The following is a 16,988-nucleotide window of genomic DNA, read 5'->3' on the forward strand; positions in this document are numbered from 1 at the left end:
TTTGTGGATGCTGGTGGCTTTTCTGAGGCATCGTGTGTTGTAGATGCCCTCCAAGGCTGGTAGCTGTGTTCCGATGGTCCTCTGAGCTCTATGGACTACCCGCTGAAGAGCTCTCCTCTCTGCCTCCATGCAGCTGAGATACCACACAGGGATGCCATGTGTTAGGATGCTCTCTATGATGCAGCGGTAGAAGGTCGTCAGCAGCTGTTGGGGTAGACCAGACTTCTTCAGTGACTCGCAAGGTGCACCAGCCAGCCCTTCTTCACCCACTGATAGGTCACAAAGTGCTGGAGTAATTCAGCCGGTCAGGATCTCTGGAGAACACGGATGGATGACATCGGGACTCCTGTTGAAGTCTGTGCGAGGGGTTGTAAAAGTTACAAAATTTCTCCGATTATAGAGGCCCATTTACAGACCATGGATCTATTTGAAAGTTTGCATTTTTAATTCAGTTCATTCACACGATGAATAGATAATAAAGTGGAATACCAAGCTGAACTTTCGTTCATACGCAGAAATAATGGGCAAGGGATCCCAGAATTGAATTCCCCAGGATAATGCCATGGGATACAAAATAATCCACTGGGCTTGATCACCAGACAGAGTGGTAGGTGCACTGACACCACATCCCACTCCTTCCAATCTTCAGCATCACGGGTTAAATCCAGACCTGTGAGCGACTGGATGCTGGGAACAGCTGACCACAGACCATGTGTCTGCTGACACTGCATCCGTCCGGCTCCTTCCAATCTTTTTCTTTTTTTTTTTCATTTAGAGATACAGCGCGGAAACAGGCCCTTCGGCCCACCGAGTCCGCGCCGCCCAGCGATCCCCGCACATTAACACTATCCTACACCCACTAGGGACAATTTTTACATTTGCCCAGTCAATTAACCTACATACCTGCACGTCTTTGGAGTGTGGGAGGAAACCGAAGATCTTGGAGAAAACCCACGCAGGTCACGGGGAGAACGTACAAACTCCGCACAGACGGCGCCCGTAGTCAGGATCGAACCTGAGTCTCCGGCGCTGCATTCGCTGTAAGGCAGCTACTCTACCGCTGCGCCACCGTGCCGCCCTTCTGCAGGACTGGTTAAATCCAGTCCTGTCAGCGGCTGGATGCTGGGAACAGCTGACCACAGATCATGTGTCTGCTTGGGATAGACACAAAAAGCTGGAGTAACTCAGCGGGTCAGACAGCATCTCTGGAAAAAAGGAATAGGTGACGTCTCGGGTCGAGACCCTTCTTCAGTCTGTTCTGCTGAGCCACTCCAGCTATTTTGTATCTATCTTTGGTTTAAACCACCATCTGTGATTCCTTCTTATACGTGTCAGCATGATCTTGATTGTTTTAGACTAGGTTGTAAGTCGTGTGATTTGTAAACTGAGATTAACCGATAATGCACTGAACATTTTAAACAACTAAGGTGATTATTTTATCGGATTTTGCTTGTAGAAAGTTTGTTGTCTATACTGCCCTCCAGTGGTATTATAGCACTTTGATTTGGCATTTATTTGCTTTGAGTGGTGTTTCTGAACAACAACCAGATGCATTCTTAAATGACAACTGGATAATTTTTCCTGGAAAATGCTTCTAGTTATAGTTCATGTAATTATCTATTACTGGCACTCCTCATTGTGGAGCTCAGGCACGTCTCCATAATTGTTATTTTCCATCTCAAGGGATTCTGAAATGACAGGTTTACCGCCAATCCATGAAGAAGCTGAGGTTATTTTTCTAAAGCAAAACTGTATTCAACTTACATTTAATGCACTTGTATTCAACTTAATTGTCAAACTAAAAACGTTATAGATTCACATCCATTTCAGGAATTTAAAACATAATTCAGTTCAGTGTAGAGATACAGCTTGGAAACAGGTCCTTCATCCCACCGAGTCTATGCTGAACATCACTCACCCGTTCACACCAATGCTTTGTTATCCCACGTTCTCAGGCGCTCCCGTATTAGAGCAATTTACAGAGGCCAATTGACCTATAAACCTGCACGGGTTTTGACCCTTTAGCACACGAGTCCATGTCGACAAATGATCATCCATGCAGACAAATGATCATCCATGCACTAGTTCTATGCTGCCCCATTGGGCTCAATTTCCAAAAACTGATTAACCTACAAACCTGCACGTTCTCGGGATGTGGGAGGAAAACGGGGGAACCTGGAGGAAACCCACGCAGTCACAAGAAGAACATGCAAACTTCCCACAGCCAGCACCGGAGATCAGGATTGAACCCGGGTCTCCAGCGCTGTGAGGCTGCAGGTGTACCAACTGAGCCACCCTCCAATGTGTCACCTTTTATTTGGCTACCTTAGAGATTATTGAGGTGGAACTGCATTGCTGAGTTCCAAACGTAAAGATTAGCCATTAAATTAAACCCATAATTCCCATTTCAAAAGCATAACAAAGATGCCAAAGCAGAAACAAGGAAAAGAGTCAGTACATTTTACTCCAGGAAGATTATTGATTAGCAGATTCATTAAAGTTACTGTTTGTGGAAACTGGCAAATATTTTCAAAAGTAACATTGAAGGTGAGGAAGGCTGATGAAAATCTGTTAAAAAAATCCACGGCAGTTTTAGTTTCATTCGTTCCTTCATTTTTCTTTAGATGTCAAAAGCTAAAATGCACCGTGAGTTGAAAGCTCAGGGTATCTTGGTGATGTGCAACTTGTGAATAGAGGAGGTATTCTTATGGTGTGCATCATAAGGAACAATGAAATGCCAGTGTGATTCTGATTTAGTTTATATAACTAAATCCAGTTACGATTAGAAACACTACTACCTAATTTTGCACATGCTTTCATACAGTGGTGCTGACAGACCAAGGGGAAATGTTCCCGATGTTGGGGGAGTCCAGACCAGGGGTCACAGTTTTAGAATAATGGGTAGGCCATTTAGGACTGAGGTGAGGAAAAAACATTTTCAATCGAGAAGGATACGGGTGCAGCTTTGGAAAGGTACATCAATGGAAGGAAAATTGGGTGATTACCTGAAATTATTAAATCAAATATTAGGTCACACCCAGCCCAAAGATGACGTGTTGTTCCTTGAGCATTATCAGGATGCCAAAACAGGGAGGTGGAAGTGGAGGAAGACAAATAATTAATGCCAGGCTACACTGAGTTCAGGGTGAGTGGGAAGAAATGAAGTAAAAGGACTGGTGTTGCATTTCCCCCAGTTACATGGTAAAGTGCTGAGAGAAAGGGACTGGCTCGTGGAGATGGAGTCATAGAATAAATAGTCCCATTGAAAAGCTGAAAGGGGTGCAGTGGGAAAGATATATCTGGTGGCGTATCCCATTTGTAAATGGAGGAAACTAATGGCAATGATCAGTTGAAGGCAAATGTTGAAGGCTGGTTATAGGTTGTTGCGTTTGGAAGTTGAGGGCCAGGAGGATGTCGTCTGGTTGGGAGACGAGAGTTAGAACAGTTCAAGGAATGGAGGAAACACAGTTGAGGGAAATGATTAACAATGGTAGTGGGAAATTCACGACATGGAGAGAGGAAGACATCTTCATGGCACTGATGTATAAAGTTTTGTCATCAGACTAGAGATGACAGAAACAGAGAAATTAGGAGAAAATAATAGTGTCCTTCCAGGAAGCAGGATGCAAAGAGTTGGGCCAGGATAGTGGTGGGAGTCTTATAGCTGTGGGAGTCAGTGGGCTCATAACGTACTACTAAGACAGAGATGGAAAGATAGGGCAAGAGAGAGTCAGTAATGGACCATAAGAAAATGCGGGCAGAGAGGAAATTGACAGCAAAGGTGTTACATTTTCAGTTCTGTACAAGTGCAAAAAGCAGAACCGATATAGTTCTCAATGCAACAAAAAAGTAGCTGAAGGAGGAGGACCCAACCAGGACTGAAGCAAGGACGATCCATGTGTTTAATGAAGAGACGTGCACAGCTTGGATCCACACAAGTTTCTATTGCCACGCTGTTGACTTGGAGAATGTAAATGAGATTTAAGCCAAAGGTTTGAAATGCAAGAATAGGTTTGGCCAAAAGAAGTAGAGTGGTAATGAAAGGGGACTGGTTGGGTCTCTATTTAAGAAAGATGTGAGGAACATTCAGATTATCCTTGAGTGGGACGGATGTGTAGAGGGCTGATATCCATGGTGATGACGAGCCAGTTGCGAGCAAGAAACTGGAAATTGTCAAAGTAGTGTAAGGCATCAGAAGTGTAAGGCATGATGGCGCAGCGGTAGAGTTGCTGCCTTACAGCGAATGCAGCGCCGGAGACTCGGGTTCGATCCCGACTGCGGGCGCTGACTGTACGGAGTTTGTACGTTCTCCCCGTGACCTGCGTGGGTTTTCTCCGAGGTCTTCGGTTTCCTCCCACACTCCAAAGACGTACAGGTATGTAGGTTAATTGGCTGGGGGAAAGTAAAAATTGTCCCTAGTGTGTGTAGGATAGTGTTAATGTGCGGGGATCCCTGGGCGGCGCGGACCCGGTGGGCCAAAGGGCCTGTTTCCGCGCTGTATCTCTAAATCTAAAATCTAACAGTGTAGTATTTGTAAGTGAGAAGTGAGTGGGCAAAGGGAGAAAGAATACAGTCAAGAATGGAAGAAATAAATTGCGTTGGGCAGGAGCAGGCTGGAATAATGGATCGACGGGGGCAGTCGTCCGTGTTGATTATGGGCTGAAGGTTGAAGTGGGCTGTGCGAGTGTCAAGGACTATGGGGCTGTGGAAGGAAGATCTTCCGGGAAAATGAGGTCAATGGCCAAATGTTCAGAAATGGGTTCATCTCCATTGGAATGTATGAGAAAGTACTTGAAACCCGACCTTTGGCTTGTAAAAATATACACTTCACAGCGACAACAATATCCTGCAGAAAATGTGGGAGTAATTCATATCATATCATATCATATATATACAGCCGGAAACAGGCCTTTTCGGCCCTCCAAGTCCGTGCTGCCCAGTGATCCCCGTACATTAACACTATCCTACACCCACTAGGGACAATTTTTACATTTACCCAGCCAATTAACCTACATACCTGTAAGTCTTTGGAGTGTGGGAGGAAACCGAAGATCTCGGAGAAAACCCACGCAGGTCACGGGGAGAACGTACAAACTCCTTACAGTGCAGCACCCGTAGTCAGGATCGAACCTGAGTCTCCGACGCTGCATTCGCTGTAAAGCAGCAACTCTACCGCTGCGCTACCGTGCCGCCTATTGTCAACTAATTCTTACATTGATGTTTACAGCACCTTCTGAGCCAGCGGATAGATCTTGAATAGATAGCGTAAACAGTTTGGAAGTATATATTCTGTAGAAGTTTTCTGCCTGTAGATTTAAAAAAAAAACTATTTGATGATATAATACGAATTGAGTTACCCCATATCTCAATTCTGGGATTGAGTTTGTGATTAGATTACTGGGTGGGACAAATCTTGTGAATTATAATTGTTCAACAGAGTTATTATTAACGTATGCATTGTGAGTATTTATTCACAAGATGCTGGAGTAACTCAGCAGGTCTGGCAGCATCTCGGGAGAGAAGGAATGGGTGACGTTTCGGGTCGAGACCCTTCTTCAGACTGGGTCTGAAGAAGGTCTGGATTTGTACCAGCATCTGCAGTTATTTTCTTACACTACCTGTTGCTCCACTGCGATTTCTCCTCAAGGTATGTCCACTTTGAAAAAGTTCTCCTCTCTTCGACGAGAGTTTAGCAACATGCTCTCTCGTTGCTCCCCCTCTGTGATTTCTCCTGCCCTCCTGCTCTATGACCACATTTTGATCCCATTCCTTCTCTCCCAAGATGCTGCCTGACCTGCTGAGTTGCTCCAGCATTTTGCGAATAAATACCTTCGATTTGTACCAGCATCTGCAGTTATTTTCTTACACTACCCGGTATGCATTGTGAGAATCTGCTTATTTCCCTGCAGCTGCTGGCATTCCTTCAGGGACTGTTCACTTTCTACCATGAAGGTTATGAGCTTGCACAGGAATTTGCACCCTACAAACAGCACCTGCAGTACAACCTGCAAAATGTAAGATTTCTTCTTTCACAAACGTGTTGGTAAAAGATCAATGACGTAAAGAGCTGCAATGATTGAATAAAATTGAGGAAAATCGGTGGTTTTAAAAGCCTAGAGATTTAACAAGAAGTGGTGGGCTGGTAATATGTTGAACCGCGCAATGTTTGTTATATACGCCGATGAGCCAAAACATTATGATCACTGACAGGTGAAGTGAATAACATTGATTATCTTGTGGCAATGGCACTTGTCAAGGGGTGGGATATATTAGGCAGCAAGTGAGCAGTCAGTTCTTGAAGTTGATGTGTTGGATGCAGGAGAAATGGGCAGGAGCAAAGACCTGAGTGACTTTGACAAGGGCCAAATTGTTATGGCCAGACGACTGGGTCAGAGCATCTCTGAAACGGCAAGGCTTGTGGGGTGCTGCTCAAGGATCTGCTGCTAATGTTTTGGTGCCAGGTACCACAGGACGCTTTCAGGGGTCTTGTAGAGTCCATGCCTCGGCGTGTCGGCGCTGTTTAGGCGGCACACGGGGGACCAACAGCTTATTAGGCAGGTGGTCATAATGTTTTGGCTCATCAGCGCAATAGGCACCCTCCACACCTTGGGAGCAGTTGTCTGCAGAGATTACTAGAAGCATTAAGTGAGAATTGATGAGTAATGGAGGCAGAGTTTTATGATGGCATTTTGTCTATTGGCCACCTCAAGGACCAGGGGAACAATGCATGACATAATGCACCACATGTACAGAGGAATGTCCCTTTGCCCTGGCCATGCACCAAAGTGGCCAGCCCCTTGTTCAGTGTGGCCATAATGTATGTCATCACGCTGAAGGAATCGTGAACACAATTCTTCAGTTTCTAAAGTTTCTGAGAAAAATGAAAAAGTTGAGGATACAAGTATTAGCTCAGCTCCTGTACAGAGAGTGATGTGGTGTGTGATTTATTTGAAACTTGGAAGAAAATTTAGAGGAAAAGTGTCAACTGTTCATGTTGGTTGGTTTTTATCATATCTTATCACTGACAACTCTACGAGTTTCAATATATTTGAAGAGGGAGGAGATAACAACATGCTTTTTTTCCTGTATAGTGCAGCACATTTCAGGCTGAAAAATGTAAATGTCGCTATTTAATTGTGCTGTCTGAGAGTCATGGTTTAATTTGTGGGTAAATCGCGGAGCATTGTTAACCCCACGTTAATGTTCACTCCATCGTTTTTGGATTTTTATGCCAGTATTGCAAGTTACCAGACTTTCTCATGATTTAATTTCAATTTAAGACGAGAAATAATTTTGAAAGTACCAGACAGGAAGTGGAAAGGCTGATGCAGAGGATGAAGTCAGCCCCTCAGGATTACAAACCACCTGGACAGTGGACAAAGGAGGGATATCTTTATGTGCAGGAGAAACGTAAGTGTACAATACATGGGAAATATGTTTGATTGTGCATGTGTCAAGCGTTAACTCGCTAACTTTTTACTTGACCAATTGCATTTCTAAAATATTCTGTGTCTTTAGGTTTTCTTTCCTTCGGCTACAAATTCAACTCTGTAACACGTTTTATAAAATTATACAATTGTACCATGGTTTACTCTTATGTGTTTGACATCGTCTTAGCATCATGGGTCAACGCCTTGCATTTATGGGAGAAATACGATCACGTTGTCGCAGAAACAGCCATCAGAGGACACTCCTGGGAAAACCATGTTTAGCGATGCAATGCAGAGTCGGGACTTCTGGATGTTACATGATTTTCTTTCAATCTTTTGATACTTTGGGATGCTCCCTGTCCAACCCATATTTCTTCTCCCACATCTTCCTATCCACCTGGGCTCTAAGCATCTCTGCCACCCTTGAACAGGCCTAGGCTCGTGAGCCAGTTATCCTTCACAGCTCAAATATAGGTCCCCTGGAAGCTTGAAACGTTATAGAGACCAATCCTCATCGGCATCAAACCTTTCCCAGCCATTTCAATTGCCTGTACACCCAACCCCAAAACCAACATTGGGGAGTCCAGAACCAGGGGCCACAGTTTAAGAATAAGGGGTAGGCCATTTAGAACGGAGATGAGGAAAAACCTTTTCGCTCAGAGAGTTGTAAATCTGTGGAATTAATTCTCTGCCTCAGAAGGCAGTGGAAGCCGATTTTCTGGATGCTTTCAAGAGAGAGTTAGATAGAGCTCTTAATGATAGCGGAGTCAGGGGGTATGGGGAGAAGGCAGGAATGGGGTACTGATTGTGAATGATCAGCCATGATCACATTGAATGGTGGTGCTGGCTCGATGGGCCGAAGGGCCTATTCCTGCACCTATTGTCAATAAGGCCACTGGTTTTCCCCATCCCTCTTATGAAAATGCTCATGGTTCATCAAAATATTCAAGACTGTTTCATCTTGAGGGAAAGGCAGAGCGGCAGGTTATCAATTTAAGATCATCACTCAGAAGTCAATTGAGGAATTTTGAACAGACATCTTTAAACAGGGTGATGAAAATGTGGAACTCATTATCACAGGGACGGTTGAAATGAACAGTGTAAATTAATTTGATAGGTAGGTGGAGTATCTCATCATCACCATCTTAGAGCACATCACATTGAGACCAAGTGATTATCATATCATATCATATATCTACAGCCGGAAACAGGCCTTTTCGGCCCTCCAAGTCCGTGCCGCCCAGTGATCCCCGTACATTAACATTATCCTACACCCACTAGGGACAATTTTTACATTTACCCAGCCAATTAACCTACATACCTGTACGTCTTTGGAGTGTGGGAGGAAACCGAAGATCTCGGAGAAAACCCACGCAGGTCACGGGGAGAACGTACAAACTCCTTACAGTGCAGCACCCGTAGTCAGGATCGAACCTGTGTCTCCGGCGCTGCATTCGCTGTAAAGCAGCAACTCTACCGCTGCGCTACCGTGCCGCCCTTATTGTTATATTAAGATTTGCCAATCTATTTAGCAACAGTTTATTTGGCAAAACTTTTATAAGTGCGTGTGTATCGTGATGCTTGCATCAAACTGTATATAAAAATGAATTTCACTGTACCTCGGTACATGAGACAAATAAAGTAACATAAAGTAGAGTGGAAATGTTCAGAATTTGACTGGAGAGAACTTGTCTTTTTGAATGCTGCAAGTAAGAGGTTGGAGCCATTGGGAGTGAAACAACTTACTGTTGTATAGTAAAAGTACGCCATTAATCCGGAAGACCAATGTTGTGTGTCGAAGCCCCTATTTTAGTTTTAGAATTAAAATGGAAAAAAAATGCTTGTTTGTTTTGGGCAGAGAGAAGACATGTTATAAAATAAACTTGGTCATTCAGTGTTTTTACTTCAAAATACAATACAATATATACAATACAATACAATACAATACAATACAATATATCTTTATTGTCATTGTACAGGGGTACAATGAGATTGGGAATGCACCTTCCATACGATGCAATAATTTAATTAGCTAGTCAGTATTAATTTAAACAACCCAATGAAACAAATTGGAACAGTTTTAAAACAGAATAAAGTGCAAGTAGATCTGTGCCGGTTCACTGTGCGATGTGACCATCCGGCTCAGCAGGACCGGTTCATAGCAGCTATGGCCCCTGGGGATGAAGCTGTTCCTGAGTCTGGAGGTGCGGGCGTAGAAGGCCTTGTATCATCTGCCCGATGGTAGGAGTTCAAACAGACTGTTGCAGGGGTGTGAAGAGTCTTTGTGGATGCTGGTGCTTTTTTGAGGCATCGTGTGTTGTAGATGCCCTCCAAGGCTGGTAGCTGTGTTCCGATGGTCCTCTGAGCTCTATGGACTACCCGCTGACCAATATAATATAATAGTGTAATAATCAATATAATAGTGTGATAATTGTTTACATTTTCTTTTAAAAATTCCTTGTTTTTTTTCTTGTTCTTCAGTCATCGCATTTAAAAAATGGGCTTAATGTGGTGATATGGCAAGATGTATTGCTCCTTTATATGTAACTCATTTGACAACATGTCTTTCCATTTCAGGCCCTCTCGGGTTTGCCTGGATAAAACATTACTGTACATATGACAAAGCAACAAAAGCATTCTCAATGACCTTATGTGAACCAAAGTCAGGGGGGAAATTGGTAAATTCATTCTATTTGACATAAATAATCATAAAATGCTATTTTCTGGAAGTATTAAAGTAATGTATGTGCCTAACTCACAACACCTTGTTTGAATAACTCTAATCAGGTTTCTGTTTCTTCAACATCATCCAAAAACTGAATAATCACTTATCAGTCAAGATGAATCATCCCCTCTCTTCCTCCTTCACCTGTCCACTCTCCTTGACCAGAGTGTTCTGTCCTATTGTCCAGGTAGGTAAGATTGCCCTCACCTGGACCAATTCAGCTCTAACCAAATAATCATCTTAACCTACAAAGAATTATTCTGATTACCCCTTCTTTGGAGTCTCTAAGGATCTACCATTGATGCCCTCTTTTTAATGCTTTCCCTCTGTGCCATCATCCCAAAATATAGTGGATTTAAAGATGCATCTTGCTACCACTGGTCTTTGATTGGCAATGCTGTTCATCTTTCTTCCATTCATGGATGAGTGGACATTCTGCTGATTACATAGTGGGAAGGAAGAAGCCATTGTCTTTGCTTCCCACAACAGGAGCTCTATTTTCCAGTTAACGACTCTACCCACCTCTCTGGTCATGACTGAGGCTGAACCAACTTGTCCAAAACCTTATGTGTAGGAAGGAACTGCAGATGCTGGTTTAAACTGAAGAAAGTTGCAAAATGCTGGAGTAACTGGAGGGACAGGCAGCAGCTCTGGAGAGAAGGAATGGGTGATGTTTTGGGTCGAGAAGAAGGGTCGGAAGTCTGAAGAAGAGTCTCGACACGAAACATCACCCATTCCTTCTCTCCAGAGATGCAGCCTGTCCCGCTGAGTTACTTCAGCATCTTGTGTCTACTTTTCCAAAACCTTTCCAAACTTTTGACCATGATATGATCTGCAATTCCGACATCGATTCTGACCCAAATCGCCCTGTGCTTCCCTTCCAAAATCTCTCCACCTTTCCACCTCTCTCTTTCTTCAAGTTGGCCTTAAGCTTTTGATCACAGTTTGAATATCTGTTACATTTCCAGTTAAGGTGTGGTGTCATTTTTGATGATGATCCCATATAATGCATTAATTTGTTTTAATATATTAACAAGATTCTGTAAATGCATTTGTAAGTAAAAGATATATTATGTTTGCTCAACTTGTCCAGTTCTACTTTTGGTTTTAATGTTACAGGTATTTAAACACTTATATAATACAAGTATTTAAATACTAATCATTTTCAATAAATGAAGAATTATAGGATTTGTAAAATGTGTGAAAAAGGATAAAATCATTACAATGTGAAATATTTATTTACCTTAATCTAATCAAGAATAGTTTATTTGAAATTGGGTGGCATACGTCATGAGAATGTCTGACTTGCTAATCTTTTATTAAATAGAACGGCCTGGTCACGGCTTCAGAAATTTTCAAACTGAAGTTTTGTATTCGACGGAAAACTGACTCGATTGACAAGCGCTTCTGTTTTGATATTGAAGTTGTAGAAAGGCAAGTTAAATATCTATATACTAAAACTTTTGTTTGTTTGTTTGTTCCTGAACTACAGCCAAAACGGTACACGATAGCGCAACAATGTTAGGCCCACCTTACTCACCATCGTCCCTTTGTTGCTAATGGAAGAAGTTTCATTGAGATTGGTGTTATATTTTAAAAGTTATTCACATTTTGAAATTTACATCTATCTCCTAGGGAGGGAGGGGGGATAAGGGGGGTTGAGGGGGATGGAGTGTAGGGGAGGGAGGGGGAAGGGGAGGGGAGGAGAGGGTGCTGCACCAATGCAGGAGAGGTTTGGGCCCAACCGGTCCACTTGGTCTAGTATACCATAAAATTGTCTCCTTGAAATCAATGGATATAACTTGTCAATTAATGTAAATTGCAGCCTTAAAACCAGTAATTTGATTCAACTACTGTAGCATTGATGTTTGTTTGTACGAGAATAGAGATTTCAACCCTATGAGGCTATCCTGTTCTGACATCCTTTTATCACTATTTTCAATCCAGGTAAAAAATTCTAAAATGGTTTCTGCCAGTACCAGTAATCTATTCCTTGTTGCAACAAAACTTCCCTTTGCTCCTTGCCTGAATCTCTACAATAATTTAATTTATTTGCAGCATCCTCTTTTTACATTTTCGCTTTGTTCAAGTCTTCATAATTCTCTTGGCACGCCTATCAAATCACTTCACAGCTTTTGCAAGTAAAGAGCTCAAAGTTGCAAATATTCTTTGAATCCACATCATTTTCACTCGGGAAAGCAGCAAGCAGTGAATTTATGCAGTGGACATAATTCCTGCCTAAAAGTGAACTCTTTATTCCAATGGTAATTTTGGGAATGGTGTTTTACAGATTAATTATTAGAAAATATATTTTGTGTAATGGCAGTTTCTTTTCCATCTCAAAGTCCTACTTCGATAGCCATTACTAATCGGGGATGAAATGTAGTTATAGCTTACGCACACGTCGAACCCTGATATGACAAAACGAATCTTCAAACGTCCTTTCTTAATTAATTGGTTTTATTAAAGTAGCACAAATCAAAGAGTAATTCATCTCTTTCCGTACTTTATCAACTGTTTCTTCTTCAAACAATATCTCAAGTCAAGTCAAGTCAAATTTATTTGTCACATACACATACACGATGTGCAGTGAAATGAAAGTGGCAATGCCTGCGGGTTGTGCACAAAAAGAATTACAGTTACAGCATATAAATAAAGTTAATAAGTTACTATTAGTGTCGACAAAAATTTAGTCTCTGGGGTTATAAAAGTTGACAGTCCTGATGGCCTGTGGGAAAAAGCTCCGTCTCATCCTCTCCGTTTTCACAGCGTGACAGCGGAGACGTTTGCCTGATCGTAGCACCTGGAACAGTCCGTTGCTGGGGTGGCAGGGGTCCCTCATGATCTTGCTTGCTCTGGATCTGCACCTCCTGATGTATAGGTCCTGCAGGGGGACGAGTGTAGTTCCCATGGTGCGTTCTGCCGAACGCACTACTCTCTGCAGGGCCATCCTGTCCTGGGCAGAGCTGTTCCCAAACCAGACTGTAATGTTGCCGGACAGGATGCTCTCTACAGCCCCAGAGTAGAAGCAATGAAGGATCCTCAGAGACACTCTGAATTTCCTCAGTTGTCTAAGGTGGTAAAGGCGCTGCTTAGCCTTACCCACCAGTGCGGCAATGTGCGTTGCCCACGTCAGATCCTCTGCGATGCGGACTCCCAAGTATTTAAAACTGCTCACCCTATCCACAATAGACCCATTTATCTCCAGTGGCGTGTATGTCCTTGGATGTTTAGCCCTTCTGAAGTCCACAATCAGCTCCTTTGTTTTAGTGACATTCAAGAGGAGGCTATTGTCCTGACACCAGAGTGCCAGATCAGCCACCTCCTCCCGGTAGGCCTTCTCATCGTTGTTGGAGATCCGGCCCACCACCACAGTGTCATCCGCAAACTTGATGATGGAGTTTGAGCTGAACCTGGCCCCACAGTCATGTGTGTACAGGGAGTACAGTAGGGGGCTAAGGACGCAGCCCTGGGGGGATCCTATGTTCAGGGTGAGGGAACTAGATGTGTGTTCCCCCATCCTGACCACTTGGGGCCTGGCAGTCAGAAAGTCCAGGACCCAGGCACACAGAGGGGTGCTAAGCCCCAGTTCTAGCAGCTTCTCAACCAGTCTGCTGGGGACTATTGTGTTGAATGCTGAACTAAAGTCAATGAACAGCATCCTCACATAGCCCCCCTGGCTGTCCAGATGAGAGAGAGCGGTGTGTAGAACCTGGGAGACCGCATCATCCGTGGACCTGTTCGGACGGTATGCGAACTGTAGTGGGTCCATGTTGCGAGGAAGGAGGGCGCAGATGTGCTTCTTGACTAGCCTCTCAAAGCATTTCATGACAACCGAGGTGAGGGCCACCGGTCGGTAGTCATTTAAACACGCTGGAGAGGCATTCTTTGGCACCGGTACAATGATGGATCTTTTGAAGCATGCAGGGACCACGGACTTTGCCAAGGAGAGGTTGAATATTGTGGTGAGCACTGGAGCAAGCTGAATTCTTGTAGTTATTACCGTGTGGTTCTTACAAATATAGCTGATATGAGCGTATGGTACGAGCGCGCGTGTGGTAAAGAACTGTATGCTCAACATCCTCCGAGCCTAAACTGACCCACAACCTCTGACGACACGCTAGGCTCCTCCCATCTAGACACCTATCATTACGCATAAAGTCACACCCACAAGCAGGCAAAAAAGACATGAACTAGAAATATTAAAACATAGCCATAACACAATGACAATAACTGAATTAAGCATAAATGGCTCCTACATTTTGTATTTGTTTTCTTTCTATGGAACCTGATGTTCCTTTGGGTGTTTTTTTAAGGCCATCCCAATTTTTGCCCTCCTGAATAAGATTTTGTGATCCTGAATCCCAAGTAATATACATTCTTGGCTTTCTCTATACAGTATAGTGGGTACTGTATGATAGCTGTGATAAACACATTTCAAATCATATATGTTGATTATTTTTAATATTGTCTTTTTAACTATTTTTAATATTGTCTTTTTAACTATTTTTAATATTGTCTTTTTTACCTTACTAATGTCATTTTTTATCTTATTTATCCATGGAATATTACTGCTGAGGTGACCCGTTGTCTTGTCAAATACATTTCATTGTACCGTTGACCCTGTGCCAACACTACATATGACAAATATATTTTTTATTATTATCCAGAGTATTTATCTCTGCAATACACTCACCATTTTCCAATTATCATGCTAAAATTACCTTTATTTAAATTCAAAATGTCTTTATCTTCTCCAGCAACGAGCTATCTTCTCCAGAGTTTTATTTCTAATGTAATTCCCAAATCAGAAAAGGAGACACAGTGTTGCCATTGAGCCAATGAATGGATATTTACTGCTCAGGAGTAGGGAATGCAGAGGGGCAATAGACTCGTGGAGGATGGATGCTAAAAAGGCTTAGAGCTCGTGGTTAACCAAAAAGGGGAAAGTACAAGGAAGTGGAATGGATGCACTCGATAATTGGAGGAGAAACAGTTTCTTGTATTTGTTTTTTGGGCGAAAGCGGAGAATGCAAAACAAGAATCTTTTGGTTGAGAATGCTTGTTGTGGATGAGGCATGAGGAGTTATTTCTCTCCAGGTTCAAGGACTGTGCCTAGCTATGGAAAGAAGCAAATGTAGAACTTGAAGAGGTTAGCCCTATCACCTATTGCCTTGTGCTCATCAGTAAATATGATTATAGATTATAGTCTGCAGATTTGAAGCCATGGAGATGTATAAGAGTAGGAGTGGATGTGGTAAATTGGCTGGGATCCATTGGCAGCAGAACCTCAAGGGAGGAGCATTGTATAAAACCTGCAGGTTCTAAACAATAGACAATAGACAATAGGTGCAGGAGGAGGCCATTCGGCCCTTCGATCATGTTATACTATTCAATGTGATCATGGCTGATCATTCTCCATTATTGGATTATTGGAGATATAACAGTATAACAAAACTTTATTGTCATTCGGTATAAATACCGAACGAAATTTCGGCAGTCACAAGACACAGCAAAAAAAGAAAAGAACACAGGACACATGACCCCAACACAAACATCCATCACAGTGACTCCAAACACCCCCTCACTGTGATGGAGGCAACAAAACTTCCCCTCTCTTCCCCCCGCACCCACGGACAGACAGCTCGACCCCTACCGAGGCAACCGACACGCACAGCCCCCGCAAGGGGATGGAAGGCCCCGCGGCCGAGCCGCCCCGGGCACTGAAACGTCCCGCGGCCGCACTGGGCGATGTTAAGTCCAGCGGCCAAGCCGCACCGGGCACCGAAACGTCCCGCGGCCGAGCCGCACCGGGCACTGAAACGTCCCGCGGCCGAGCCACACCGGGCACTGAAATGTCCCGCGGCCGGGCCGCGCCGGCGATGTTTAGTCCCGCAGCCGCGCCGCGCCGGGCACTGAAACGTCCCGCGGCCGAGCCGCACCGGCCACTGAAACGTCCCGCGGCCGAGCCGCACCGGGCACTGAAACGTCCCGAGCCGCGCCGGCGATGTTAAGTACAGCGGCCGAGTCGCGCCGGGCGATGGAAGGCCCTGCGGGCGAGCTGCGCCCCGGGGAAGAGACCTAATAAAAGAAAGGTTTCCCCGCCCCACCCCACCCCGCCCCACCCCACCCCACCCCACACACCCACCCCCCCCACACATACACAGCCAAAAACAGAAACAAAAACCATCCCAACACCGACACAAACAAAAAAAAGAAAAAAAGACAAACAGACTGCCAGAGAACCGCAGCCGTTAGGCGCAGCCAACTCCTCCAACATATAAACATATCTTATTGAAACATATAAGATTATTAAGGGGTTGGACACGTTAGAGGCAGGAAACATGTTCCCAATGTTGGGGGAGTCCAGAACCAGGGGCCACAGTTTAAGAATAAGGGGTAGGCCATTTAGAACAGAGATGAGGAAAAACTTTTTCAGTCAGAGAGTTGTGAATCTGTGGAATTCACTGCCTCAGAAGGCAGTGGAGGCCAATTCTCTGAATGCTTTCAAGAGAGAGCTAGATAGAGCTCTTAAGGATAGCGGAGTCAGGGGGTATGGGGACAAGGCAGGAACGGGGTACTGATTGAGAATGAACAGCCATGATCACATTGAATGGTGGTGCTGGCTCGAAGGGCCGAATGGCCTCCTCCTGCACCTATTGTCTATTGTCTATTAATACGTGCCACCAAGATAAGAAAATCTTTACACTGTTAGTTTAGTTTAGAGATACAGAGCGGAAACAGGCCCTTCGGCCCACCAGGTCCGTGCCGGCCAGTGATCCCCGCATATTAACACTATCCTACACACACTAGGGACAATTTTTACATATACC

The 16,988-nt window shown here is 43.9% G+C and overlaps 1 protein-coding gene across 1 annotated transcript in view; it reads left to right on the forward strand.

The window, feature by feature from the left end:
• arhgap42a (Rho GTPase activating protein 42a) overlaps positions 1-16,988 on the forward strand; it is a 280,741-nt gene that overhangs the window by 213,170 nt on the left and 50,583 nt on the right. The window contains exons 7-10 of the mRNA XM_078403156.1: positions 5,910-6,014; positions 7,281-7,410; positions 10,008-10,108; positions 11,483-11,589. Of these exons, the coding sequence (XP_078259282.1) occupies positions 5,910-6,014; positions 7,281-7,410; positions 10,008-10,108; positions 11,483-11,589 (443 nt within the window). The remainder of the gene's footprint in view (positions 1-5,909; positions 6,015-7,280; positions 7,411-10,007; positions 10,109-11,482; positions 11,590-16,988) is intronic.

Source organism: Rhinoraja longicauda, chromosome 7 (assembly GCF_053455715.1).
Source record: "Rhinoraja longicauda isolate Sanriku21f chromosome 7, sRhiLon1.1, whole genome shotgun sequence".
In the NCBI taxonomy this organism is placed as follows: Eukaryota; Metazoa; Chordata; class Chondrichthyes; order Rajiformes; family Arhynchobatidae; genus Rhinoraja; species Rhinoraja longicauda.